The sequence below is a fragment of the Poecilia reticulata genome, linkage group LG22, assembly GCF_000633615.1.
Source record: "Poecilia reticulata strain Guanapo linkage group LG22, Guppy_female_1.0+MT, whole genome shotgun sequence".
Lineage (NCBI taxonomy): Eukaryota > Metazoa > Chordata > Actinopteri > Cyprinodontiformes > Poeciliidae > Poecilia > Poecilia reticulata.
The window spans coordinates 21,057,384-21,085,340 of record NC_024352.1 but is presented as its reverse complement, the minus strand read 5'-3'; the positions used below and the strand labels follow the sequence as shown (position 1 = coordinate 21,085,340).

General features: G+C 39.3%; 2 protein-coding genes across 5 annotated transcripts in view; both read right to left on the bottom strand.

Annotated features, from left to right (window-relative positions):
- Positions 1-1,482: 1,482 nt before the first annotated feature.
- Positions 1,483-11,215, bottom strand: gja10a (gap junction protein alpha 10 a). Its single transcript, XM_008400108.2, has 3 exons — positions 10,675-11,215; positions 3,985-5,425; positions 1,483-1,937 (listed from the first exon to the last, which is right to left on the bottom strand). Exons 2-3 carry the CDS (start codon positions 5,386-5,388, stop codon positions 1,899-1,901), a joined length of 1,443 nt encoding a protein of 480 aa, XP_008398330.1. The 5' UTR covers positions 5,389-5,425; positions 10,675-11,215; the 3' UTR covers positions 1,483-1,898.
- Positions 11,216-13,314: 2,099 nt separating this feature from the next.
- The window catches only part of ankrd6a (ankyrin repeat domain 6a), a 39,648-nt gene continuing 25,005 nt past the window's right edge, over positions 13,315-27,957 (bottom strand). The window contains exons 3-20 of one of the 4 annotated variants that reach the window (XR_001776156.1): positions 25,859-26,017; positions 24,843-24,933; positions 24,241-24,309; positions 23,289-23,393; positions 23,114-23,212; positions 22,505-22,603; positions 21,334-21,432; positions 20,916-21,014; positions 20,268-20,345; positions 20,132-20,197; positions 20,007-20,054; positions 18,490-18,621; positions 18,268-18,420; positions 17,362-17,475; positions 17,014-17,284; positions 16,563-16,813; positions 14,947-15,470; positions 13,315-13,442 (exon numbers count right to left, since the gene is read on the bottom strand). Coding sequence is in view for 3 of the 4 variants with exons in the window: in XM_008400114.2 (XP_008398336.1) it covers positions 15,255-15,470; positions 16,563-16,813; positions 17,014-17,284; positions 17,362-17,475; positions 18,268-18,420; positions 18,490-18,621; positions 20,007-20,054; positions 20,132-20,197; positions 20,268-20,345; positions 20,916-21,014; positions 21,334-21,432; positions 22,505-22,603; positions 23,114-23,212; positions 23,289-23,393; positions 24,241-24,309; positions 24,843-24,920 (1,977 nt within the window). In the remaining variant the exon portion in view is untranslated. Of the gene's footprint in view, positions 13,443-14,680; positions 15,471-16,562; positions 16,814-17,013; positions 17,285-17,361; positions 17,476-18,267; positions 18,421-18,489; positions 18,622-20,006; positions 20,055-20,131; positions 20,198-20,267; positions 20,346-20,915; positions 21,015-21,333; positions 21,433-22,504; positions 22,604-23,113; positions 23,213-23,288; positions 23,394-24,240; positions 24,310-24,842; positions 24,934-25,858; positions 26,018-27,957 lie in introns of those variants that run through there. The other 3 variants (XM_008400114.2, XM_008400116.2, XM_017302501.1) reach the window with 3 other exon arrangements.

Sequence of the window (27,957 nt, the reverse complement as noted above, 5' to 3'; positions counted from 1 at the left end):
GTTTGGTTGTAATATGTGACCTCCTCCAACCCTGACTATTACACAACGACGCATTAGGGCCTTTGCAAATAGAAAAAAAAGAAGTAAATTTCTGCCAAAAACTTCAGAAAATTTTAAATTGATATCAGGAATTTTCTGGAAAAAAGCTTGGAAATGCCCAATCTTGAAAAGTTGAAAGTTTGCTTGAAGAAACGTAGAGAAATGTTGAGATTAATTTGGGAAATTTTCTTTAAAAAAATCCAGAAAATTTCTGAGCTCCAAAATGTACAAATGTTCCAGAACAACTCACATTTTTAGATTAATTGCAGAAATTTTCTAGAAAAAAAAACACGGACATTTCTGAGCTCCAAAAGTTGAAAATTTGTGAGGAAAAAAAGAGAATATTTTTAGATTAACCTAGAAAATTTTCTAGAAAATACTTGGGAAATTTCAGAGCTTCAGAAGTAAATTTTCTTTGACTATTTCAGATAATCAAACAAATTCTGAGTTTTTCCTTGCAAATATTAAACTTTTGAAACTTTAAAATGTCCAAGCTTTTATCTAGAAAATTTCCAAGATTTGTTTTTTTGGCAGTAATTTACTCCTTTTTTTCTGTCTGTAATCGTCCTAATGTGCCAACTTTCTATTCTTTTTTTTTTCTTATGTAACATATAATTCAGACTAAATTCTGTTTATTTATTCTAAAATATACAATGTCTTGATAACTTTTTGAAAAAAGAAAACTCCTTCAGTCATCTGATCAAACAACTTTACATATATGTGGTTGAAAATGGGCTTAAAATTGGTCCAAATGTCATTATTGGCAAGTTAAATAATAACCCTGACGTAGCACTGAGCAACTCTGGGTAAAAAGCGGAATCCATATGAGTCCTAAATATGTTTTGCAATTTGAACTACTTTCCATAGCGCCTATTGAAGACCCAGGGTATCTTACAGGGTATCTTATATAAGATACCCAACAGGTGCTGCCAAAATAAGTTGCATACAATCAACCCACATGGAATCTGAGCAAAATCCAGTTAGATCCCACATAAAGATGTTGGCTAGTTATTTTTCTTGCTTCAAGAGGAGCTCCTAAAATTAAATTATGCCAGTTTACATTCTGACTTTACTCCATAAACGTGGTTAAACAAACTGGATTTTTGGATTGAAATGCTGCTCGGTTATTGAGTTGAACATTCTGCAGCAGAATCGCCGTTCAGGAGAACTTTTGGGACATTTGGACTTGATAATGTCGTGTTATGTGCCCGAAGCATGTAACACCAGATAAAAAACTAAACAAGAAGAATCCATGTTAGGATTTTCAGCATTCCTCCTTTGCGACAGACTCTGTGTTTCTAACTTTTTACTCTGCGTACTTCTTTGTAGGTTTTGTGGACCATTTTTACCTGTTTTGTGTAACTGTTAACCGATGACTGTTATTTGCAGCTTTTTCTTTTTAAGTCTCTGAATGAGGTTTCTCTGGCTTTTGTAAAAACTGAACAACATGTCACATCCCATTTATTTGATAAGAAAAAAAAAGGTCTGACAGGAACAAAAAAAAAAAACTGTTTTTGTAGAGAAATAAAAGCATGAGGACTGTTGATGGTGTGTTCTGGTTAAATATGTTCAAGTGGTTCTGTTTGTGTTTTAAATCTGAATGAGCTGAAGGGGTTTTCATATAAATGACTTTACACAGACTGAATCTGTCCTTGACGTAAAAACTCAGTTACAGAATCAAGCAGCTCCTCTTTAAGCCCGATCCTGTTGGCAGTGAAACACTCCAGCAGACTTTGTAAGGTGCTTTGAATCATCCGCTGCCTCATCATGGCCGATCCTGGCCGCATGTGACTCGCTCGGAGAATCAATGGATCGCTGATACAGTTTGTCTCCAGCTGCTGTAACTCAGCCTCGTCTCTTCACTTCTTCATGATTGAGGAAATATCCAGAAACATGCTCTGAAAGAGGCAGACACATTGGATGTTACAGCACACCAGCAGACTTATTAGATCACTTTCTGGTAAACGTGTTACGGGACTAACTAATGCATGGAGTAGATAGTCTGTCTGGCGGCAGGATAATGATTTTTCCAATATAGAGTCACATATACAACACAGGGAGATGAGCAGGGGTCACTTAAAATGCTTATTCAACAACTGGACCTTTTCAAGAAGTTGTGTTTACAGCCATCTGTCTCATTGTCTGTCAACAAGGAAACCAAGATTTTCCTTTTTTCATCATTAATCACAATGATTGGCAGCCTTTGGTGTAACCGCGGTTTTACAGCGAACACTTTTTACAAGATAAGATTAAAATACCGCCGTCTATGAGCCTCAACCAGGTGTGTTACGTTCAAAGACAAATTAGATTGACTCGAACAAGTAGAAGCCACAAATAAACAACTTGGGAAAACAACTTCAGTCGCTCGGTTCAATACTCCCAATCCTCACTAAGGACATCCATCATGGCATTGGAAGTGAATGATTAAGTGACATAGTTGCAAAGAGTCAGTAGTCTAGTAGTTCTTTAAGGCAGTATCTGTAGGGTTAGATTGGATGTATGAAGCCCCAGGCTGCCTGTATGCTTCTCCTGCTCCATCCCACCATCACTAAGGCACAAGAGAACAAGACATTTGAATTCTTCTGATTGAAGCAGACTAACATCTGATTTTCTTCCCAGTTTTCAACTTTTTCTGTTTGAGAACTGTCTCCTCAGACTAGTGTTTCCCAACTCTGTTCCCTGAGGCATGGATTAGATGTTTCTCTGCCTCCACCTGGCTGATTAACAGGCTTTTGCTGAATTGCAGTCATCATAATAATGTAAAGGAAATATTTAAAACATGCAGTGTGTCTTGAGGACCGCAATTGGGAAACTTGGGCTATAAGGTGGTTAGCCTCCCGTCCAAAGCTGTTACAGTTATTAGTAACTGAAAACAATTAAGAGGCAAAAGCAAAGTGTCGTATTTAACCCCAACGTGTTAGTGCTATTTAGTTTTTGCATCACGGATTACAAATCTAAACCAGAGATTCTTAGAGACCAGATTGTTCCAAAACGTTGGATCGGTACCATGTTGAAGGAAGCAGATAATTCTCATATGAGGGAACTCAATCTGACTCGAGACAGCTTTACGCTGAACTGTCGGGCTGAGAGCTACAGACTTTCCTTAACTGGTCGTTGAAGGTTATCTGTGAGAATGAAATGCTCTTACAAAATCCTTACTGTGTATAAGAAAAGAGCAGTTCTCCTGACAAACTGTCAAAAGCCATGCTCAACGCCATACAGATAGTCTGTTTTGAGATTTAGTTGTTGATTTCTCTTGACAACTTAGAGCAGGTTTCAGAGGCGTACTCATCTCTGTCTATTCTATGCCGTGCTTTATTCAATGATGTTCTTTTTGCTATCTTAAAAAACAAGATTGTCTCTTCTCTCTGGTTTAGTCTTTTTTGACTTAGAAAAAAAGAATTTCTGTTCTTTTGCTCACTATCATCAGAGTTGGTCACTGATTGAACCATAGTAAATCTGTATAAATGATTTAAGAAGCTCTTAAAAGTCAACAGAACAGCTGCCAAAGTAAAAACACTCTGTCCTCTACAGTGGAGAGTATTCATGGAGGTTAGCGACCACAGACACCCTCAAATAGCTAAAATATGATTATAGCTGCCTGTTTTAATAGTAAAAAACAAAATATACCTTGATTTACTTTAATACACACCATGGAAATGATCTTAGCACTAGAGCAGAAGCTAATATTTGCCATCTTCCTTAATGACGCTCTTGGTGGCACTGTCAGTCAGTGCAAAGGAAGATGCAAGGTGCTCTTAGATTGGCTTCTTTGCAAATGCTAGCTATTAGCTTGTCAAATAGCATTGCGTCTTTGTATTTCAACTTCCCAAACTGGATTTTCAGAGAATATTTTTGATGTGCTTCTCAGAAACACCAGCCAATAGGCAAGGGTCCACTGTATTTACTTCACAGATTATCTGAACCTTTCACATCTCGGCTTACCATTGACATTCGCCGGCCTCCGGCTGGCGGCATCATCGGCATGTCTCCCTGAAGAGATCCCAGCTCATCGGACTCCTCCGAGCTGTGCAAGGATTGGCTGGTGGAGGCGCTTATGGAGGACAGGCTTTCGGATGGAGGCCTGATCATGAAGCTGGTCCTTCTGGGGTTGGGAATCAGGAAGTCGCTGACCGTAGACTGTCGTCTCTCTTCCTCGTTGATGGTTCTGATGGCTGCAGGCCTTATGGTGCTCCCAGACAGCACATGGTCCAAATGACTGGGCTGAGGATGCTGCTGCTCCTGGATTTCTGCTTGGCTGGTTGTGTCCTCCTCCACTGTGGACATGGCAGAGTTCCAGGCTGGATGGTGGTCCAGAGTCACTGTGTGGACCTCTGGACCTTCAGCAGTTTGCGGAGTTGCACAGATCTCCACAGACCTGGTCATCCTTGGTGGAGGGCAGCTGTAGCCGGTTTGACCCAGATGAACCAAGCTGTTGTGTCTTGGCGGATCGTGGATCATGTAATGAAGAGGCTTCATGTCAGCCTCCTGAATCACCTTGAAGGTCTGAGTCAGAGGCCCATTGTGAGGGGAAACATTGCTCATGACACAGAGGTGTTGTAAGGACGCCTTCTTTTTGGACCTGTAGATCAGACTGTCGTCCTCTGTGTACCTCTCTCCATACAGAGTCTGTTTGATTTTACGGATGCCTAAGTGGAGAATCTCCAAAATGTTCAAGAAGAGTGAAACTCCTGCAATGATGGTCATAAAAAACATGAAGATGGTCTTTTCTGTGGGCCTAGAGATGTAGCAGTCCACACTGTTGGGGCATGGTAGCCTCTCACACCTATACAGGGGCTCCAGATGGATTCCATACAGGATATACTGGCCCAGGATGAAGCAAACCTCCACCAGAGAGCGAGTAAGGATATGGATGATGTAGGTTCTCAGCAGAGAGCCTCTAAGAGGAGCCTTCTTCACCTTCTTCTGCTCCTCCAGCTTCCTCAGCTCCTTCTCTATGCGTTTGTGATCGTCCAGTCCAAGTTCTGCCTCGTCCATCTCCCCCTTCAGTTGGATCCGCCGCCGGTGGCGCTCCTTCTCCAGCGTCCTGATGCAGTACAGAGCATGGCCCATGTAGACCAGAGAGGGCGCAGACACAAAGATGACTTGCAGCACCCAGTAGCGAATGAGGGAAATGGGGAAGGCTCGGTCGTAGCAGACCGTCTTGCAGCCTGGCTGGTCCGTGTTGCAGACGAACTCCGACTGCTCGTCGTCCCAGACGTCCTCAGCCGCAGCTCCCAGGATCAGCATGCGGAAAATGAAGAGGATGGTAAGCCAGATCTTCCCTACAATGGTTGAATGAATGTGGACCTCTTCTAGGATGCTGCCCAGCAGGTTCCAGTCACCCATGGTCAGATTTTCACCACTTTAATGCCACATAGTCGAACTGAGGACACACAAATGCAACTCGTTAGACTCAACTAGAGGTCCAGGCTCATTTTATTAAATATTTTTTATATAAATATTTTTGCATACTTCTTCCAGTCATCCCAGTGTAATAACTAGAAACAACTAAATAGATCCAGAGGCGGATCTAATTAGTGCTGCCAATCACCTCTCCCTCCTCTACCCTTGGTCTCTGCTTTGCTGCCTGCTGTGAATGCTATTAGTTAGCATAGCCACTGAGATAATGGCAAATAAATGGTTGGTAAGTTGTTTTTCTATTATTAGCACATTGGGCAGCACACAGGAGGATAATTGACAGCACTAAGACCCGAATCCTGGCTCTGATTGGTTGTTTATGGTCTTGAGTGCTGCATTTTTGTACTAGTTCAGAGAAGAAGTGGAGAAGGTCGATTTATCCGTCTTGTACTATAGTTTCACAACATGGTGACAGTTATAATAAATATGGAAAATACATATTTTTTTAAGTTGCATATTGCAGTTTTAAATCAATAATTCCCTGTTATTGAAAATTATTCCAGTTCCACTAATTATTTCACATATAACGTCTTATAAATTATCAGTACTAAAGAATTATTGACTTAAAAGAAGCTCCAACATCTTGTCAAAAGGTTACTTGTGATTTAGTTTTGCCTTATTTCTAATATATTTGAAAAAAAAAAAAGAAAATACTTCATAAGATTTTGTGTTTTGCAGTGTAGCTGGTTCAGAAAGAAACTGCGGTTCATATCTTTGAATAAACCAGTAATCCATGTCCTAAACACTAGATGGGTTTCAAAATGGGTACTTTGTAGCTGCCATCAAGGCAACTCTTGTTTCTCAACTCTAATTCTGATGTTTGATCTCGGGAGGTTAAAACAGATTAAAAATTAAAGTGAAGCAAATTTAGCATTGGCTTCTGGGTGGTGATCCATTTGCAAACAGACGATCCTACAAAATTAATAAGGAAACGTCAACTTTTAGAATGTTTTTATTCAGTATTTAATAATTATAATATTCGTTTAGCACAAATGCAGTCTCACACCTTCTGATTTTAGTTGAGTTCAGAGCATTTTTTCCAGCAGTGTCCTCATCTTCCCTCCAGCTTTTTCAAAAACCCAGGACCAGCACCCACTTTGAAAAACATTGCACTAAAAGATGGCATGCAGTAAAACACGCATTTTCTTTTTTTATAAAAAAAATCTTGCGGAGTTTCATTATATTTGTAGTTTTATTTCCCAGTCAAAAGAATTGCAAGAAAATTGTATTTTTCATTTTCCACATACATTTAAGTCCAACATTATTTATGCAGATTTAGCATTATTTTGTTTCTTCTGACTACATTTTGGAGTGACCGTGCAAAAGTCCTGCCTTAAATCTGTGGAATAACTCGTGAAAATACCTGTGGAGACTTGCAAAAAGCAGATCAGCAATTATAAGAAGGCTTTTAACACCATAATGTCAGTAACGAATTTCCATCGATTATTGAAAAAATTATTTCAATGCATAAAAATGTATTTTTCTATATTTTTTAAATATATTGTTTACACAATACTTTTATATTGTCTTAGGGATGCACTGATATGAAAAGTTGGACCAATATGTTGCTGTTTTGGTGAATATAAATATATATAAATATATTTTCATGCCTTTCTGACAGAATTAAAAATACCACACCAATGACTTTTGCTTCTTTGCTCCAGTGAAACATCCCATAATCGTTTGGTGCATCATTATTACTGTAACATGAGCAAACAAATACTATGTGATTGACTAATATTGATAATGATGTGAATGTATTGGGGATTCCTACATTGTTTTCTCTTGTTTCCAATCAGAAAAAAACCATTTGATTGAATTAACTTGAATAAGTCTTAACAGTATTTCTCAGAACTGGATAAAAGCAAAATTTACCAACATGATTAGAGGTAAACACTGAGGTGTTGTTGGTATATTCAATCTGCTGAAGGGGGAAAACAACCTTTTTTTTAATAGATTTTGGCAAAAATCAGATAAAATGACTGCTGATGAATAAATATCCCATCATCTGCTGTGCTGATGGCTGGTTTGGCACCACATAGGAAAGCACTGCCATCACAGGATAAAGGCGATCACTGTGAACAGCACCGTATTGATCAGCAGTGACCTTCCCTTTAAGGCCACAGCTGGATGCAAACCATGTCGGTCAAATTTCCCCTCTGAGTCCCTCACTGGCTGCTGCAGTGGTCCAGGACTTTCCTTTGGGGTCTCCTCAGTTCACAGCTTTAAAATGAATTATTTTACCAGATCATATCTGAACTAACGGTTTAAAAATGGTCACGTGTGTTGTACGTTTTCACATTTTTTGTCATGTTTCAATGTGAAGCATAAGGAAAATAATTCAAAATTTGGCTGCATATTGAGTCAACACCTCACAGAAACATTTTTTGCTGCAAGTCTTGAGACCGAAAGAAATTCCTCTTTGTAAAGCAGCTCAGATTCAGTCAGATGAGTGAATAAAATAAGTAATTTTTTTTCATATATTCATTGCTCTCGGATATAAATTACAAATATATATATACATACATATATATATATATATATATTTTTAAAGGTTTTGTTGGCTCTAGTGGCCTTTATTTGAAAGTAGTTTAAAGAGGTTTATTTATGAGAGATGGGGAAGACATGCGGCAAATGTCACCAGGCCGGGAATTGAACCTGCGACCACCGGCATGAGGACTAAGCCCCTGCGCCACCACAGCACCCAATTACAAATAGATAATTAACAGAAAATAAACAACGTTGTTTAGACAAATCTCAAAGAAAAGGATGCTTGGCTAGAGATATCAAGACAGTTGAGGCGTAAAAACAGAGGAAGGTGAATCAGGAAGTGTAGGACGAGTCTTGATATTAATTAGTTTAGCAATAGATTGCCATAGTGATTATTCTGATTAATCAATTAATCAGACAAAAAGTGGTTTAACCATTAACGATTTAAGTCTTTTTTGTGCAATATTAGGAATACATTAAAAGATACAAATATCAAAAAATCAATTCCTTATAAGAAAATAAATCTTTTATTGTCTAATATGCATTAACAACATTTCTTTGGGGAATTTGGACTAGACCACTTGAGGAGTATTGGCTGAAACCTGTTTACAGACAAGTTTTTATTTTTACATATAAATCTTAAACACATGATGCATATATTGTATTTTTGTACCGTGTTCTCTAATTACTGATCTGAACATATTGTTTTGAGTTTGAATACACAGTTAACGATTAATCAATTACTAAATTAGTTGATGATTATTTCAATCATCGTTTCATCATGATTAATCCAATTAATCGTCTCAGCCCTAATCCTGACCATGCAGAGGAGGATTAAAGATTAAAGTCTGGATTTTAAAATTAAATTAAAGTGCAAGAAAAAACAGGAGTATTATGATCTCTGCTGGTTGTTCCAGTTGACTGCTGCAGTGTTTTTCATCAATTGAAGGCAAAATATGTGAAAATGGCCTTCCAATAGTCAAAAGGAAATAAAAGCATGAACGATGATTTCAAGTTTCGGTTTTCAGCAGAAAAACTTTCCTAATTTGGAAATATTTGGAAATGATGGAAACATTTTTTGGACCGGTTGCTTTCAGTGATTGTGATAGAAGAGTAATAGGTTGGTTGAAAATAAACAAAAGAGTTTAATAGTCCAACTTGTCCAGTTAAATATTAGGTTTATATTTTTAACCAGTCTCTTTAAGGCATTTAATTTTCATCTGGACTTGAACTAGGCCATTCTAACACATAAATATGCTTTTATTCCTAGCAGGTTTTTTTAGTCTGTTTAGGTGAACAGTCAGGTCTAAGTAGACTTGCAGTTGTGTCACATTCTTTCAATTTTTGCCTGGAATATTGTTTTTTTCAACAAACCTGCTTGAAGCATCTCAAAATATTCTCTTAGAAAACCTGAGATCTTCACAGAGCATCTCAGTTACACACAACTGGAGTCTGTTTACTAATTTGACGACTTCTACGTGTTGAACAAAACTAAAAACATGCATCCAAATTGTGGAGAAGCTTCAGAAATCATGAATATCAGAGCTGTGCAGCCTTCATGGAGCATCTTAGACCTCAGGTGTTATTTAAATTAAACGATTTTTAACTTTCTAATTGGAATGATAGGGGACTGGATGAATGCTGCTTTAAGGAAAATATTTGTACTCTTGACAAAAATATGGCTGTTAAATAATCACATTTCACTTAATATTGATGAAGGCAAAGAAATTGTTTTACGAATTGTTGGTTGGTTTGCTTTGCTTTAGTGAGATCTGAAAAAAGACTTATCAGATATGGATACAATTAATAATTAAACTAGACTTGATTATATCAATCTACAATCTGGAGGTGGAAATTAGCATTTTTTGCTGTTACCTCGAATCTCGCCTTTTAAAAGGTTAAGATGTTGTAAATTGTCTCTATGTAAATAAATAAATGGTATAAAATTTCTTCCTGTAGCAAAGATCCCCTCGAACATTTAAAATACTTCCACAAAATAAGATTTCTAGATCACTTTTGTTATCCAGAAGTAACTCAAATCATCCTTTAGTGTTTTAAAAAGAGTCATGAGTCTAAAAGACCAAATCTTGATTAAAAACCTCACATCTGGAGGCTTTTGGTTTGAGATAACGGTGAAGGGAAGCAGGTGAACCTCTGCTGAGGAAAACATTGACGGATCGCTTGTTGGAAAGCTTGGGGGGGTTGACCTTCATAGTTGAGCTGAGTGCTGGATGTTATATAATCTGTTGCTGCTCAGTTTCACCAACAGAAGCCTCAGTTCGGCTCTGAACCTCAGCTTAGTTTACTTTCATTGGAAGAGCTGCAGATTTTGGTTCAGCTTCAAAGATCCAAAAAACAAACAAAACCAAAACCTGAAAGTAAATTCAGAGGAATTATTGTTTCTAAATCCCAACACAATGGAAGAGGCTTTCTCAAAACTCCTCACATGTGCTTTTTTATTAACTTAAATGTTTGCAGTTTGTCTTAAGTTTTCTCAGATTATATAAAAGGAGTTTGCTGCAGTGCTTTGGCCCTCAGGGCCACCGTAGTATGAGCTTCGTTTGGGCAGTGGATGACGTAAAGTTGAACTAAGATGCTGCACCAGTTGGAAGAAAACATCAAAACCTTTTTTAAAACGGCAGGAATCAGCGCCTCAGCGTTCACTTTGCTTCCTCTAAAGATCAAACATCACAACATGACACAAACATGCAAACAGCAGCTTACATCTCACAGGTCCTCTGTCCCTCTGGGCCTCCGTGTGAACGGCATCGTGTTGGTAAATCCTGGGAAAACGCCGATCGTGGATGCTCCTACCCCATGGGGCTGCTCGGTTCTCCCTGGGTTCTGATCCTGAGCGGCCGTGCCGTTCCCTCTGCCGTGCAGCTGTGTGTCTGTGTGTGTTGGGAACGCTCTGCCGTGTTACATGCAGGGTTCACAGGATGTGAGCATTGATCAGCTGCTGCCGGGACACGGCCCCCACCCCGCTCCCTGCTCCCATGGCAGGGGTGCCAACTCCGGCCCGGACCGTCGATACGGGCCTCAGAGACCTTTTTTCACTCACATCCTGGAGATTTACCTCAGCCAGGTGAAGCTCAGATTTAATATGAAACACAAGAAACACCAATAAACAGATGATGCACTGCAAAAATACAAAATGTTACCAAGTATTTTTGTACTACAAATATCCTGGAGCAATTGAAATAAGACAAAACTAAATTATAATGAACCATTTAGCAAGATGGATACAAAAAGTGGGGCTGAACAGTGGCGCAGTTGGTAGAGCTGTTGCCTTGCAGCAAGAAGGTTCTGGGTTCGATTCCCAGCCCCGGTCTTTCTGCATGGAGTTTGCATGTTCTCCCTGTGCATGCGTGGGTTTTCTCTGGGTACTCCGGTTTCCTCCCACAGTCCAAAAACATGACTGTCAGGTTAATTGGCCTCTCCAAATTGCCCCTAGGTGTGAGTGTGTGTGTGCATGGTTGTTTGTCCTGTGTGTCTCTGTGTTGCCCTGCGACAGACTGGCGACCTGTCCAGGGTGACCCCGCCTCTCGCCCAAAACGATAGCTGGAGATAGGCACCAGCAACCCTCCCAACCCCACTGAGGGACAAGGGTGCAAGAAAATGGATGGATGGATACAAAAAGTTTTTGTTAAACTGGCAGATTATTTCACTTGTATCAAGACATTTTCAACTCATTTTCATTTTGGTTCAAAAATCTGAATGTTCTTAAAGGGCCGGTTGTGCCAGAATGTATTGATATTTTAAATAGCTGTTTCTCCACGATTTTACGATTGTTTCAGTGTTTTGCTTTTTTTGCAATCAAAATCAGAGATTTTGTTGTGCCAGTTTAGAAATGTTTGTAAGGAATTTTTATGATATTTTCTCTAATGTATGATGTGAAATGTGATTTTATTTACTTGCCGTATCAGTTATGGACTATAACTTGACATCAAGTCAGGCTTACTAGCCCAATGTTTTTGGTCAATAAATGTGCAGTAAAATAAATGTGGAGATTTGTTGATTTTGTGTGAATTTTACAGATTTGTGAAAAACTGGAGCAACTTATTGATGTAATTTGGATGGCCGTATAAAAATCTACGGCGGGCCAGATTTGGCCCCCGGGCCTTCAGTTTGACATATGTTTTATAAGTGAAATAATTTGTCAGTGAACTAGTATGTATTTTTAATTAAAATTTGATGATAAAAAAAAGAAAAGAAACAGCAGATGATAAAATCTGAGGGATTAGAGCATTTCTTCTTCTGAGAAGAAATATTAATAAAATAATTACATAACATTATTTACTGCAAAAACATTAAATCTTTAAGTATTTCTGTCTAAAATACTTTGTAAGTGCAAACATTGTAGTAAACTTGAAATGAGACTTAACAAGTAACTTTTCAGCAAGATATGAGCTTGTTTAACGTAAAAAAAATCCTTAATATTGGTGAAAAAGTACTATTTCCACTGGCAGATTAATAATAAATGTACAGTTAATGTCTGATGAAATAATGACAAAAATGTCAATCATTTTTAAAGAAAAAAATTTTTGTGATATACATTTATATTTAAATAAATAGAGGGAATCATTTTTCTCTTTGGATCTCAGGCGTAAAAGTTTGGGAACCCTGAACTATAAGGAAAGATGCATTTTCATCAATAATGAAGCCTCATTGAGGTTTTAACTGACACTGCATTAAATGCTCAGACAGGAAGTGATTAATTATTGCATCTCTAGCTGCAGCTGACCACGGAGACGATCAACGTGTTCCTGAAATCCCGTGATGAGCTCAGACTGAGCCTTGCGTCCCGCTGTGCGCTGGGCCCTCCATCACTGTACAGCCACATGTTTCAGCTCGGTCTGTATGAAAACGACCAGCTGTGCCTGCAGGGCCTTTAATTAGGTTTCCATCGCGCCCCCCATGCGGTCGATGCAGCATTGATTTGATTTTCCCTTCAGAAGCTGCGGTGTGGTCGCTGAGGCCCGACGCCAGATGTCACACCAGGATCATTGGGTTACACAACCAGAGCCCCGCCCACTGGACGGAAGCCCCGCCCACTCATTCTCTGCGCTGTAATCTCAGATCATAAAAAAAAATAACAGCAGTTGGAGCATGGATTCCTACTACGGCGTATTAGGAAAAAGGAGAAAAATTCCGCCAAGAAACTCAGACATTTCTGAGTTTGAAAAGTAAAACAGTCGCTAGAAAAAATATCAGAAATTTTCAGATTAATCTCAGACTAGGAAAGACTAAGAAATTTCTGAGTTTGAAAAATCAAGTTTGTTAGGATTAAAAAAAAAAAAAAAAATCCAAAAGAAGGTTCTAGTTTCTGAATGGACTTTGCTTTTTCTCCCAGGGCAAATTTTCTCCAGGTTCTCCGGCACCAGCATGGACATTGGACGGGATGGAGGGGATGATTTTCCTGCTGGAGCGCTTAATCTCTCCACCAGGGGGCGCATGCGATGCTCTGCTGCAGCTGAATGCTCCTAACTCACCTGTTGAGGTCCATCCATCCATTTTCTTGCACCCTTGTCCCTTAATGGGGTCGGGAGGGTTGCTGGTGCCTATCTCCAGCTAATGTTTCGGGCAAGAGGCAGGGGTCACCCTGGACAGGTCGCCAGTCTGTCAATAGGCAACACAGAGACACACACACTCATACCTAGGGGCAATTTGGAGAGGCCAATTAGCCTGGAGTACCTGGAGAAAACCCACGCATGCACAGGGAGAACATGCAAACTCCATGCAGAAAGACCCCAGGCTGGGAATCGAACCCAGAACCTTCTTGCTGCAAGGCAACAGCTCTACCAACTGCGCCACTGTGCAGCCCCCTGTTGAGGTCCGAAAGAACAATAACAGATACTGGTCAGTTTGATCCGACCCGATAGGACAAAAAACACAAACAAACAAAAAAAAATGTAGCGATCTGTCAGACTAGATTTATGGAGTTTTTAAATCAAAAATGTGATGGCGGTGGTTCAGATTAAACCTTAACTATCCCTGAATAAATCACACAGGACAAACATTTAGCTACTTTATTTTGTGCAGTTTTTATTTATGCGTTGAGTAGAGCTGTGTTGTTCCACAGAAAATACAGAAACAAGGTTACTAGGAAAACAAATCTCTGCTTCGTGTTTCTGCAGAGATAACCAAATAGTCAACATAAAATACAGTTCAACATGACTCTACACTTGTCTCAGCTCATGATCACAAGGAGAAGAGCATGCATCAGGCTGTGATGAAAGAAAATCAGTGAGCACACAACCTGAAATATTCACATCTTTTCTTTTTTCACATAGACCAACACTCTGAGGTTTTATTTACTTTTCTGAAGGTTTCTGGTGACGCCTGATGGAGTGAATTGTGAAGAACCTTCTTTACAAAGTCTGAAGAGTTTGTCACAATTATACAGGGGAACTATCATGCAAATGCATGTTTTTATGCTTCCATTTGGGTCTCAACTAATTTTAAAAACAACCCAAGTGCAAGGTTTTCACCCAGAAAACATTCTAAGCCCAGTTGGGTGCAAGGGCAGTCATTCATTCAGTGGCCTCCTGTGTTTTTGAGTTAAAAATGTTTAAAGCTGACAGAAAATTTGAAAATATCACTTGATAATTATGTGTTATTGAAAGATTGGAAGGTTAATACCTGAACACCAACTATAAAGTCTTTAAAATGCAAACATAAAAAAAACAAACAAACATTAAATACATAAGCAATGCTTAGCCTGGTGGCCCGTCAGGCTTATAATACACTGGGGAGAATCCCAGTGTATTATAACTGTTTTTTTGGAAATAAGTTAATGTTTTTAGATGTCTAGAAAATGAGACGTTTCAAAAAACCTCCTAATTGTTAAGTCATAATCAACAGGTAACTACTAGGTAAGTGGATGTTGCCTAGCAACCTCAGCCAGTCACCTAGCAAATGAGGTCCAGCAAATTTGGTCAGCTGGTTTTACCGCTGTACAATGGCTGCTACAAAAGTGTTTTATTGTTGACTTACCATCCAGAAAACACTTTCTGCATTTTTGTTGGTTGTGCAGGAGGCTCCACTTCTGCTTTTCAAAGCTTTGTGGTTATATAATTGCACATCTATTTTTTTCTAAAAGGAGCTCAAGACATGCAGAGATTGATTTTGTCCAAAAAAATGTGATGAACATTCCCTTTGAAACCTCATCTACTGGAGACAAAGTGAAATCCATGAGGATCAGCTTTTAGTCTGAACTGACTCTCCTGATAATAAAACCCATACAAACATAAAGATCTCCAACAAACGTGAAGCTAAAATCTGCTGGCAGACCGTATCAGTACTCAATTAAAATCTGATTTCTTCGGTCTCAGGAAGCTCTCTTTCTGCTCATTGGTCTGCAGCCGGTGAAGCTCCTCCTCCAGCTCTTTGATTCGCTGCAGCATCTCCTTGCTCTCCGCCCGGGCCCTGAGCTCCGACTGGAACTCCACCTCCAGGATCTTCCTGGAGCACCAGCGCTCCAGCTGAGCCGACACAGCGTCAAAGAACTGCTGAGTCACCTAAAGCAAGAACACAGCTTCAGTTAGTCAGCAGAATTTCACTGGCTGGTCCTCAAGGTCCGCTGTGCTTCATGTCTTGGCTGCCCCAGCAGGTCTGATTCACATGACTGCATTAGCTGCTTAGCTAAAGCACCTAAAACATGCAGGAACAGAACTGAGACCTGCTGGGTTAGATCAAACCATATCTATGTGTTAGAATGGCCTAGTCAAGGTCCAGACCTCATATAAATGAGGTTCATGTGGGGACCAAAATTGCAACATGTTATGTTTTCAGCTGCTGCGGTTCGTGTCCTCACTGCACTGTGTCAAATTACTAATTATAAAAACCTGTTCCCCTCCTCGCCTGTGGTGGCGCTGCAACAAGAACTACTGAAGAAAAGAAGAAGAAGACATGCGTGTAACGTCTTCCTTTGCTAAATGTAAACAAAAATGGAGTACCGTCAGATTTTAGCCCTGGTAAGATTTCACTTTTGTCTTTAATAAAGATAATGAACAATTTTTTATGCTAGCGCTAGACTCTCACGTTTGTTTTGGTTGTATTTACCCAGAATGCCCTGTGCTATAGTCCACTTCCTGCTTTCGTTGTGGTTCACACATGTATTTAAACCGTGCCAGAGTTCACTTCTGTACGGGGTTTGGTTCGCCTACAAGCCAAGGTTTTGGTAAAGTTGAAGTGAACTCTGAGGGCCCGTGGAGATCAGGAGTCAGGAGGTGGACTACAGAGCAGGGCATTCTGGGTAAATACAACCAAAACAAACATGCAAGTCTGGAACTAGAGGGAAAAGTGGCTCATTGTCTTTTGCCAAAGACAAAAGAGAAATCATACAAACTCTAAAATCTGACATCACATTTTTTGTTTACATTTTGTAAAAAAGGAAGTTGCGCTCATGTTTTCTTCTTCTTGTTTCCTTCAGTGGTTCGTGTTGCAGCACCACCACAGGCAAGGAGGGGAACAAGTTTTTAATTAGTTTGGGTCATTTGTCACGGTGCAGTGAGAGCACGAACCACAGTAGCTGAAACTTTAACAAATGTTGCAACTTTAGTCCTTTTATCGAACTGAATTCCCAATCTAAATTCAACTGGGAATCTCACCTCTACGGCATGCAGGTGTTTCCTCTCCTGAATGAATGTGGGCTCAGCAGGTCGGTCCATGAGGAACTCCAGAACCATGGTGTCGTCTTTGGGGCCCCCGACCTCTTCCTGTGGGCCGGTGCTGATGCTGCTGGAGCGTTCCTCGGCGTAATCTACAGAGAAAGGAAGGTTCTGCAGTACTGCTGGGAGCCAGGAGGGGGTAGAAGAGACTGTGGAGAGGTCCAGTGAGCTTTCTGGGTTCTGGTTCTGATCTGTCATTGAGGAAAAGTAATTTATAGTTTTGTTGATTTAGGTTTGTGCTCATCTTATGTGGTGCCATTTGTAAAGTCACACAGTCAAAAATGAACTGGAATAATTTTGAGTTTTTGGCCTAATATATAAAAAAGGAGGATTATTTTCCAAGATAATATTTCCATCATGGTATTTATTCATTTATAAACGTCACACGTACCTGCACACCTGTCCACCTTCATCTCGAAGTAGGTTCTGCCCCCGGTCGGCTCAGACAGCCTCAAAGTCTCAGAACCTCTGGGTCTCAGGGTGCTGGCGGACACAGAGGGGCTGCTGTCTCCAGAAAACAGCAGCGGCACCGACTCCAGGTCCGTTTCTGCTGCGGACGGAGACAGCAGCAGGTTCTGGTAAACGGTCTCGGCTGGAACTGAGATGTCCAAGTCCTCCAGCAGAGACAGACACCAGCTCTTCAGTTCATATCTCAGAGCATCCTAGAGACGGAGCAAAGAGCTGCTAAACGCCGTCGCATCCAGCAGATCAGGTGCTGAACTGGGTCAGGTGATGGTACCTGGTTCCTCAGAGCTTCTGCTCGGTCCTGTGCTGCTCTCTGCTCCATTCTGGATGCAAGGCTCCTCCTCTCACACGCTGCTTTCTCCTGGATCAACATCTCCAACTTTCTGAGCTTTTCAAAGAAACAAAGCAGACGAAGGCGTGACGGCCTCGCAATCGTTTGATTCTTCAGATATTTATGGATTTGATCAATCGGATCGATGCTGCGATCCAGTTTACTCAGAACTGGGAAATTAAACTGGAATGGTGTTACGATTTGGCCACTCCTCGCATCAACAGTTTTAAGATGTGGTGGAAACATATTTATTTACAAGAGACAAATGTAAAAGTGTTTCTAAAATTAATGTTTCGCCTGAAACTCTAAACGCAAAGAATTAAAAACGGTGTTTACTTAAGGAGCATTATGACGTAACTAATACCAGGCTTAAGCAAAGAAAATAAAGAAAAAATAAAGTTATGAAATTATGGGAATAAAGTCATTATGGGAATAACATCAAAATATGTCAACATTTCTTTATTTCGTACATGATAGTATAAAATTACAGACTTAAACGAGGAATGAAAGAAACATTTTTATAGCCACAGTAATCAACAAAGAGTAGGAAGTAAAACAAACTCCTATTGGTTTAAATATAAATAAAATTTATATGCACCCTTTTATAATTTTATTCATTATAAACATCCTTACTCAGATATTTTCTCTAAGAATATTCTTGTAATTTTACTTTGACATTTTTCGTTAGAATGACACTAATACTAATATAAAGTAAAATGATCTTCCTAAGAGCAATTGGAAACATCGCTTATGGTTCTTAACTCGAACGTTGTTACTTTGGTTCTGATGTCAAACCCAGACCTGAGTTCCCAATTCCCACATCACCGAAACGCATCATCAGAGGCTAACCTGGTGCTTGTTGCGGCGCTCCATCCTGTCCATCTGGCCGTGCAGCTCCTCCTGGACATTCAGGATCTGCAGCCTCAGCTCCTGCTTTGAGGTCGTCAGATCGTCCTGCAGCTTCTTTAGGAGAGACTCGCAGACGCAGCCGCTGGCAGGAGCCTTAAAGGAAACAGATTTACTCAGTTCTCTCCTGAGGAATCTTCAATGTCTGAACTGGACTGAACCAACCTGCCGAACTCTGCCCTCCCTGTCTCTGTACAGAGTGTACAGCTGAAACGTTTTCCCGGCCTCATCCCAGAACTCGTCCTTCTGCGATTTATTGTGTTTCCTTCCTGAGGTGAGATCTTCTGCATTCAGTTCCTGCAGAGACGTCAAAGTCTCACTGCTCGCAGGATTGTGTCACAGTTAGGATTAGGAAGGGAGTTTATTCTCTGGGTTTTAATGAGTTGGTTTTGAATTCAGAGGTGGAAATGAGTCCAGAGTCTCAAGTCAGTTAAAGGCAAACAAGTCCAAAGTCGAGTCTAAAGTTTTGAAATGCATTGAACCAAGTCTCAGGTTGTAAACTCTGAATTTTTAGCCATAAACATGTAAGCTATTATTTTACTGAACAAACAAGTAGAACTGAACTTCAAAAACTCAAAAATTATAATTTTTTTTGTCGTGTTTCAACCCTTGCTTACAATTTACTATAATTTACCCAAGTTTCTACACAATATTGGAAAAATCTGACATTGCGATTTTTTTCTGACCTTGTATAAAAAAAATCTAAAAAAAAAAAAAAGGATTTTTAGCAGGTGACTTAAATATCAACTTAAGTCTACCATCTAATTGACAGTAAACCTGCACTGATCTTCCATACTTTTTGTGAAGATCAAAAAGTATGATCTTCACAAAAAGTATTTTTTTCACACAAAAAAATATGATTTTTTTTGTGTGAATTTGAGTTATTCCCATTAAAGCTGAACAATATTAGAAAATCTGGGGATATTCTAGGTTTAAAGAGGCACCATTATGTAAAATTTACTTTTTTGAGGTTTACATCATGTTATAATGTTATTTCTTAATAAAAAACCAGAACCAGGAGTGTTGCTTTGATTCTTTCATGCATGTTTGAGAAATCATTTTATCACCATGGTAACCATTCAGTTGTGCAAAACGACTCAGGGGACCAAGCCCCGCCTTTTAGACGCAGCTCCTCCTCACAGTTGCAGTTTCCAATCTTCTGAGCTTCCATGTTACAGAACACCCTTCCCCATTAACCTTTCATCTCAACTCCCTCAGACTAGCCAGCAGGAATTAGCAAACACCTGGCAGAACTGCTGGGCTCATTGTAGAAGCTACTTCTCAGTGAAACGCTGGTAAAAACTTTGTTACAGGGTTAATAGAGGAGAAAAGTTGTGGTGATTTTCAGAAAGAGCAGGAGTTTTTAAAGATACCAAAGCTAAATTTCAATGTGCTAGATTACAAAGTCAAATTTACTTTTAAGTCATATTTTTTACATATAGCATTTTAAAACTAAAAGTAAGGTAGCTACTTGATTGTGTTGTAATATTTAAAACTAAGACAATCAAATAGGCCTCGAGTCCAAGAGGTGGAACTGCTTTTAGTTTGTCATGTTTCTCCTGTGTTTCTGATTTCTAAGTCCTTTGGCTCCAGCCTGATTCTAGTCCAAGTCATGTGACTCTAGTCTGAATCTAGTCCAAGTCGTTTGACTCTGATTGAACCGGATTCAGCTCATTACTCACCTTTCCGTCTGATCTGGGCTCACTTTGCTCCATCTTCAAAGCGCCGACATGAAAACCAGAGAAAAGAAATGCTGCAAAGCTCCTCCACTGATTCTGAACCCGATCCTAAACTTCCTGTTTCTTACTTTGGTGGGTCGAGTCGGCGCTCTCAGTCTGGGCTTCCTCATCGTCTTTCTTCTCATGTAGCGTACCTGAAGAGAGAAACGCTCATTGTGGTGACATGTTTGGATATAATGTTGATTAATAAGTGAGTTAATGAACCTGAGGAACTTTGGAGAGCAGCAGAGCCACCTGCTTGCTCTGGTGATCTCTGGCTTTATCCAACGCCGTTTTTCCTGCCTGAAGGAGGAAAACATGTCAGCCAGGAAACACTTTAACTCTGACATGAATTCACCGGGACCAGCCAGGGGTTTAGATGTTCCAATATTCTGCAGTTTAAGTTACCAAGTTAACTAAAGCTAACAAAATAAAAACTGAAATTGAAAAAAGTAACATTTTTATTAACTGAAACAAGTAAAAATGGTAATTAATGGGGGAAACTATAACTAACTGGAACTAAATCACGTTTATAAACTAACTAAAACATACTGAAGTTATAGATATAATATCCTTCGTTTCAGTGTTTATGAATCTACTTATTAGCTTTTCGGAATGATGAGAAATTAATATTTTCCCCACACGGTTTACGTCGGCTTTCGCCAAGTAGTCTGCAAAATGGCAGCAGCAAAATTTGGGATAAATCCCCAGAGTCATTTGGTTGTTAAACATTTTATAAAGTTTTTGAAATATATACAGAATCACAATACAATGCGTTGACCTTCTTCAATTCCTCACCTAAAACTTAACCAAATTAATTAAAACTGTCTGAATTAGTCATAGTGAAATAAAAGTATAATGAAAAACTCTTACGTTGTTCCGGACTCGCACATCCAGACCGGCCGACAGTAAAAGCTGAACAGCTTTCCTGTGGTTCAGAGCTGCTGCGACGTGAAGCGCTGTGTCTCCAACCTGCCGTCGAACAGAACCAGAACCAAAGTAAAAATAAAAACATTTCATTGCCTAAAATGCAATAGCATGGCATTAATTTAATGTACAGTTGATTATCTGCAGAATATATTTACAGAAAAAGTTTTTTTTGTATTTTTTTGTACAATTGTAACTTAATTATTGCTCTGAATATGTTCTTCTTTCAGCAAATTGCTCATTTGAAGTGGCTCAAAAAAAGGCCACATAACAGTTAATCAATTACTAAATTATCTGAGGATGATTCCAATAATCGATTGATGTTGAATTGTCCGTAGGTTTCAGGAAGAACGGATGCTGTCACCTGGTTGGTCTCATTCAAGCGGCACCGCGACCTCAGCAGGATCTTCTGCAGGTTCAGGTTGTTGTAGCGAGCAGCTACATGCAGACAGGTGTCGCCCACCTGAAGCAGGAGCACAGGTGTAATTTGACTGGGACGACTGGAAACAGAAATGCTTCTTATGTTAAATAAATCCTAAATAATTGTGTTGTTGTTGATTTTTTTCAATTTATTTTGTTAGAAATGGAGAATTACATATCAATTATCATTTACATGTCAACACAATAGCCAAGTGGCTAATTTCCATCTGTAGTCCCATCGATGGCCTCAGATTGTTACACAAAAAACATTTAATATAGGAGAAGAGGGGGGTATTATAGCTATAGTAAGTAGCTTTAATAAAAAAATATTTTTTTACAGATTTGGTAAAATTCTTACTATTTCATGACAGTATGAGACATATAATCTGTGAACAAATCGAACGTATCTAAACAACTAATCAGAGCCAGGAGGATAGTATTAGCGCTGTCAATCATGCTTGGATACGCAGTGCTTAGCAGCTTAAATCTATATAGATTTTTGAAGGATGGAATGAAACAGTAATTATAAATTTAAAAAAGATTCATAGGATGTTCATAAATTAATTGTTTCTATTTACATGTAAATACTTGACCAGCCAGGAGGACGGTCTTAGTGCTGTCAATCATGCTTGTATATGCACTGCTCGCACAAGCTCCCATCCTCCCTCCCACCTTGCGCTCTGCTATGCTACAACTTCTTAGCCTGTACTGAATGCTAACGCTAGTTAGCATAGCCACAGATGATGGTGGATAAAGAGATTTTCTGGAACATCAAGTTGTACTAGATTGATTAACAGCACTAAAACTTTCCTCCTGGCTCTGATTGGTTGTTTCTGATCGGGGGCGGGGCTAATAGCACTGGGAGAAGATGGAAAAGCTCGATTGCTTCACAGATTATTCATCTCATATTAAATAAAATACAATTATAGATTTCAAATTGCAAACAACAGCTTAAAGCTTCAGTTTCAGTTGAATAAAATGAGCATTACTGCACAATTAAGCTACGCTAAGCTAATCGTGCAACTAGAAAACAAATTTCCTGCATAGTTTTTCCATGCTAACCAGATCCATGTGTTTTATTTGGGCAATTAAAAGGTTCTGTCATCTTTTCCCACCTTGTTCTTGGCGTCGGGATTTGAACCACCAAGCAGCAGGAGCTGAGCAGTGGGAGCGTGTGCGTTCTGGCAGGCCAGGTGAAGCGCCGAGTTTCCTGCCTGAGACATTCAGAACAAACCGAGACCTGAACCCTGGGCGGTCATTTCAGTTCCTGCTGCAGGTAGAGATCAGAAATCACTTCACAGTCGGCCTGAGAGGCTCTGCAGGAATAAGTGAGGATGATTGGTGGGTTTATTTCGGTCAGAACAAACCCCCGCTGATTGGCAGGTTAATTTGAGAACAACTGCATCAAACTGGTTTTCTGCTGGTCCAATCAGAGGCTCAAGTAACAGAGATGTCGGATTATCAAAGGCTTGACTTTATTCCGTAAAAACATTACACAATCATGTTTGGAAAACTGCAACCCCGGAATTATAATCTCTGCAAACTGAAAACAAGAAGGATGTTCACTGAACTCTAAAACTTAAGGCTCAGGAGCTGATCTGATACATTTTCCAGCTTTTCCCCCCCCTTCAACAATAGAGGCTTTATTGGTCTTTGTTGTGGAAATCTCAGAGTTGAAGACTCAGTCTCTCCGTCTCTGCTGAGATGAGTTTTCCTCTAATTACCTTGTTCTTGACGCGCACGTCAGCGCCAGCCTTAACGAGCAGTTTGACGCACTGTGTGAATCCGTGCCAGGACGCCTCATGGAGCGCCGTGTTTCCAAGCTCAAACAAACAGAACATGGCAGTCAGAATGGAGGAACGTGATCCGTAGCTCTAAACACTGGTGATCAGAACTTACTGGGTCCTGCAGGTCCACAGCGCAGCCTCCAGCGATCAGAGCGGCCATGGTCTCGCTGTTCCCCACCATGGCGCTGCGGTGGAGAGCCGTCTGATGCCCGGAAATCTGAAACAAAAACCCAGTTCACGCCACACTTCTGAACAACACCTGATGCATGTCAAAGGTTTCACAGTAAATTTGATTTATAGATGATAAAGAGATGAATTTATGCACCTGGAAGACAAAAATATGTCAACATATTTGTGCCTTTATACAGCTTTAAAGGGGAACTACTACTGAAAATTCATATTTTGCACATTTTTTACTTCAATTAGGGTCTCTACTGCTTTTTATAACAGAGTATTAGGGCCATACTAAGAAATAATAAAATAAAATGAATAAAATCACATGAATGAAGTCAGAGCATTACAAGAATAAAATCCTAATAATCAGGTTGTTGTTATATTTATGTATTCCTGCGCACATTCACAGCTGGACACCTTCATGTTTTCTTGACTGCACATCTTAACCTCTGTACATCTTCAACGCTGCACACTTGACCTCCTCCAACACCTGCATCCATATTTCAGAGAACTTGTACAGGAAGGTTGAATTTAGTCTCACCTGGTGTAGCGTAGATATTTTTATATTCTATCTGGGTCATATCTTTCAATCTGTTCAGGTTTCTTTATTTCCATGCATTGTCTTTGAACAATTATGTTACAGAATTTGCTGCAAGCTGCAAAATAAGGTCATGACCTTCTGGCCAACAGTTTTACGAATCTAAGTTCAACAATGTCAAAGCCAGTGCAAAATCGATTCAGCACCCAGGCCTTTTTGAACCAAACCTGAATTTGTTTTGGTAATTTCTTGACATGAAATGCTTAGACGGATTTGTACATTTGAGTCTTCCTGGAAAATTCAAACAACAGTGTCTATAAAATCTGCAGAAACTGGTTATTGTCCTCTGTACCTTTGAATGGACCACTTCACCTCCTCCCGGTCTGCAGTGGACCTTCATGTCAGGAGGGTTTTCTACTCCCTGTTGTCACAGAAACATGCAGAACAGGATTATGGCCACTGGAACAACAACAACAAAAATTCAGAATTTTGATTTTCTAGGAAAAAAAGGACAGAAATCTGAGAAAAAAGTCAGAATTCTGAGCGTGAAGTAAAAAGTTTTAGATTAAGTTAGAATTCTGAAATTAAAGTCTGAATTTCTTAGACTGAAGACAAAATTCCGAGAAAAAAAAAAAAAAAATCAGAATTCAGAGAAATAAATCAGAATTCTGAGAGAAAAACAAAATTCTGGGAAATAAAAGTCAGAATTCTGAATAAAATGTGAGAATTCTGAGATTAAACTCGTAATAATAAAATCTCAGAATTTAAAATCAGAAGAAAATCAAAATTCTAAGGAAAAAAAAATCCGAATTTTGAGAAAAATGTCAGAATTCTTTTTTTTCCCTGTAGAAACAAAGTGAAGTGATGTTAAACTGTAAACTACACAGCTCTGAAGCAGATGTTTTTGGATTAATATGTAAGTAGCTGTAGAATCCGTCTAAATGAAGGCGTCACCTCAGATGAACTGAGCGTGCAAACCAAGTTCTCCACGTCTGACGATCTGACAGAGTCTCTGCTGCACAACGCCGCCATTCAGCTGATGCACCTGCAGGAGAAAGAAAAAAGAGAAGTAATCTCTGAGCAAACCAAGAAACAGTGGAAAGAGAAGAGGAACATTTTGTAAAAGCCTCATGCTGCAGGTTTCTGATCAAACAGGTGAAACAAACTGTAAATGTTCTGCTGAGATTCTGATGGTCAGATCCTTTAATCTTCACATGAGAAATATAAAGGATTTCAGAGCTGATGGTCAGAATGAGCCTTTAATCCTGGACATGTCTCCAAACAGAACGGTGTAATGAGTAATCCCTCTGTTGTCTCTGTTGTTCTCTGTCATCTCTCTGGGTGAGACTGCAGCAGCATTTTATTCGACTTTTTTTTTAACCTTTATGTTGATGTAAACAATACAAACAAGACCAGAACAGGTGAAAAGTGCAGAAATATAACCAAACTAACCCCAGTGTGGTGCATTAATTATGCAAACAGTATGTGTATTGACTGATATGGTAAATACAACAATAAGATATTTTTTATTAGGTTTTTGTTGTACTTTTCACATATGAGAGGTTAGCATGTTTTAAGTTATTTCTGCTGTTTGTAAAAGTCATTCACCGGTCATAAAATCAGGCAGTTGAGAATGAAACTAAACAAATGTCAAGTTAGAGAGGAAACATAAAATTAAAACGAAATCGTTCCTGTTTCCATGATGTCAGTGAACGCCTCATCTCTTTTTAGCGGCTGAAACTTTAAGATTAAGTTAAAAGCCACTAAGAAGAATATTTCATACTTCAACTCGAGTTAAAGACATAATTCACGAAGCTTTTGCATAATTACACCCTAGACTATGTATCTAAGGAATTAGGATTAAGAATGTTGGCTTAAATTCCTACAAACTGTTCAGGATTTTCAGTAGCCCGCGAAGAAGAAACTGTTGAACTTTAAAAATAAAGAATAGTCAGAGGAAGCTGATTTACCTGATCCTGCACGGATACGGCCGATTCCTCAGCAGGAAAAAGGAGCATCAGGTTGTTGTTTTTTTTAACTCCAGCCGTTCAGTAGAAACGTTTTCAGCCGGTTGTGTTGAGGATCAGCATCAGTTGCAGCAGCAGCAGCAACAGCAGGCGGATCATTCACTGAGAGGAAGACGTGCAGAGACGGGGACAGATGTTACAGAGCAGGGCAGATTAACGGAGGAGGGGGGGCTTGCACCGGTTTTAATGGGAGGAGAAGAGGGGGAACCTTTAAAAGCTTAACCCGTCTTCAAAAGACTCAATCCAGTTTTAATCTGCTGAGTCTGAGCCTCCAGACATGCAGGAAAAGTTATATATGCTAACAATTAACGGAGGGAACGTTTGATTTGTTCAGGATGTGACGTCAGCCAAACAGAGGAAATTGAAACGGAGGAAATCTGAATACTGAAACCACAACGAGTGATGAAGAGAGCCAGCTTCTCATTGGCTAAATCACAAAGGATCATCATCATCATGATTGTAACCATGGTGATCATCATGGTCATTGCTGTCTATCATTATTACAGATGTTTATCATCTTTGTCATTGTCATTATCATTAGTAGAGTATGTTGAGATCATCATTAATGCCATCTTCATCGTCAGTGCCACCATCATCATTGTCATCCTTGCTGTAACCATGGCGATCGTCCTCATCATTGGCATCTTTATAGTTTTCTTCGTCATTATTACAGCAACACTCCTCCTCATCATCATCAATGCAATAACATCATTTTCATCATCACCATCATTATCATAATAATTGTCAATATATTCTTTATCATCATAATCAATAATACCATCATCAACATCATCATCAATGCCATCTTCATTATTATCATTGCCACCACCACCACCATCATCAATAATACCGTTATAGTTCTCATTATGGATACAAACAGAATAAGTCAGAGGAAGCTGATTTACCTGGTGACTCAGAAATCATGATAATTCTCATCATTTTCATCATAATCATTGTCATCAGTGCTATCTTCATCATAATCTCCATCATCAATGTCATCTTCAGGACAATTCTCATTATTTTCATCATCATCCTCCTCATCATTAGTATTAATGACGGTGTCATTGTAGTCATCCTCAGTCATCATCCTAGTTATTGCCAACATCAAGGTCATAATCATATAGTCCTCATTGTCAATGCTCTTCATGATGATGATCATTGTTATAGTCATCTTCATCATCATCAGTATAAAGTATAATTTTCATCATCATTGTAACCAAGGCAATCATCACCAAGCACAACCATTGTTTTCTGTCATCATCGTCATCACACAGCACAGTGTTGGTGTTATCTCTGCAGAAACAGCTACATTTCTCGCTTAAGTTTTTTTTAGTAAAGCTGTGACTAAATTAAACATGTCTCCCAACAGAAACAACATGAAACTCGTCCATGAATGCCAGCTGCGTGAGCAAGGTTCGTGCTGCTGTTACTATTTTCCAGAGATGTTCTCTGTCAGATTTAATCTGTTGCACAGCTCCCTGTGAAACTCCTCTGACAGCTGATATTTCTTTCAACAGAAAACTAATCCCTTGTTATTCTGCAAACTGTGGCTGAAAATGCTTTGGACTGAACGTTCTTTAACAAACCAAACCAACTGGTTGCTGTTTGTAAAGTTACACAGTAAAAAATTAACAGCAATATTTTGATTTATTTAGTCTGTCATAAAAAAAATATGTAGGTTTTCATTTTTTAGTTATATTTTCAGCATCTTATTCCTACATTTATACATGTCAGAGTTCCAAACTAAATGTTAAGTTAACAAGTTAAATATTTAGATTTCAAAAAAATATTTAGCTAGAAAACAAATTTTCCTAAAGATATTTTGTTGAAATTAAGTGTTTAAGTCTGAGCCGAATATTTAGTTTTAAAACTAGATATTTAGCTCCAAATGAAATGTCTATTTTGGCTATTAAATATTTACCATAGAGTTGAATTTTTAGTTATGAGTTAAACATCCATCCATCCATCCATCCATCCATCCATCCATCCATCCATCCATCCATCCATCCATCCATCCATCCATCCATCCATCCATCCATCCA

Excerpts from the sequence above, each read along its gene's own strand:
- gja10a (XM_008400108.2), bottom strand. The coding sequence starts at position 5,388 with ATGGGTGACTGGAACCTGCTGGGCAGCATCCTAGAAGAGGTCCACATT. Across the intron at positions 1,938-3,984 it reads GAGGCCGGCGAATGTCAATG|AGCATGTTTCTGGATATTTC; the intron begins GTAAGCCGAGAT and ends TGCCTCTTTCAG.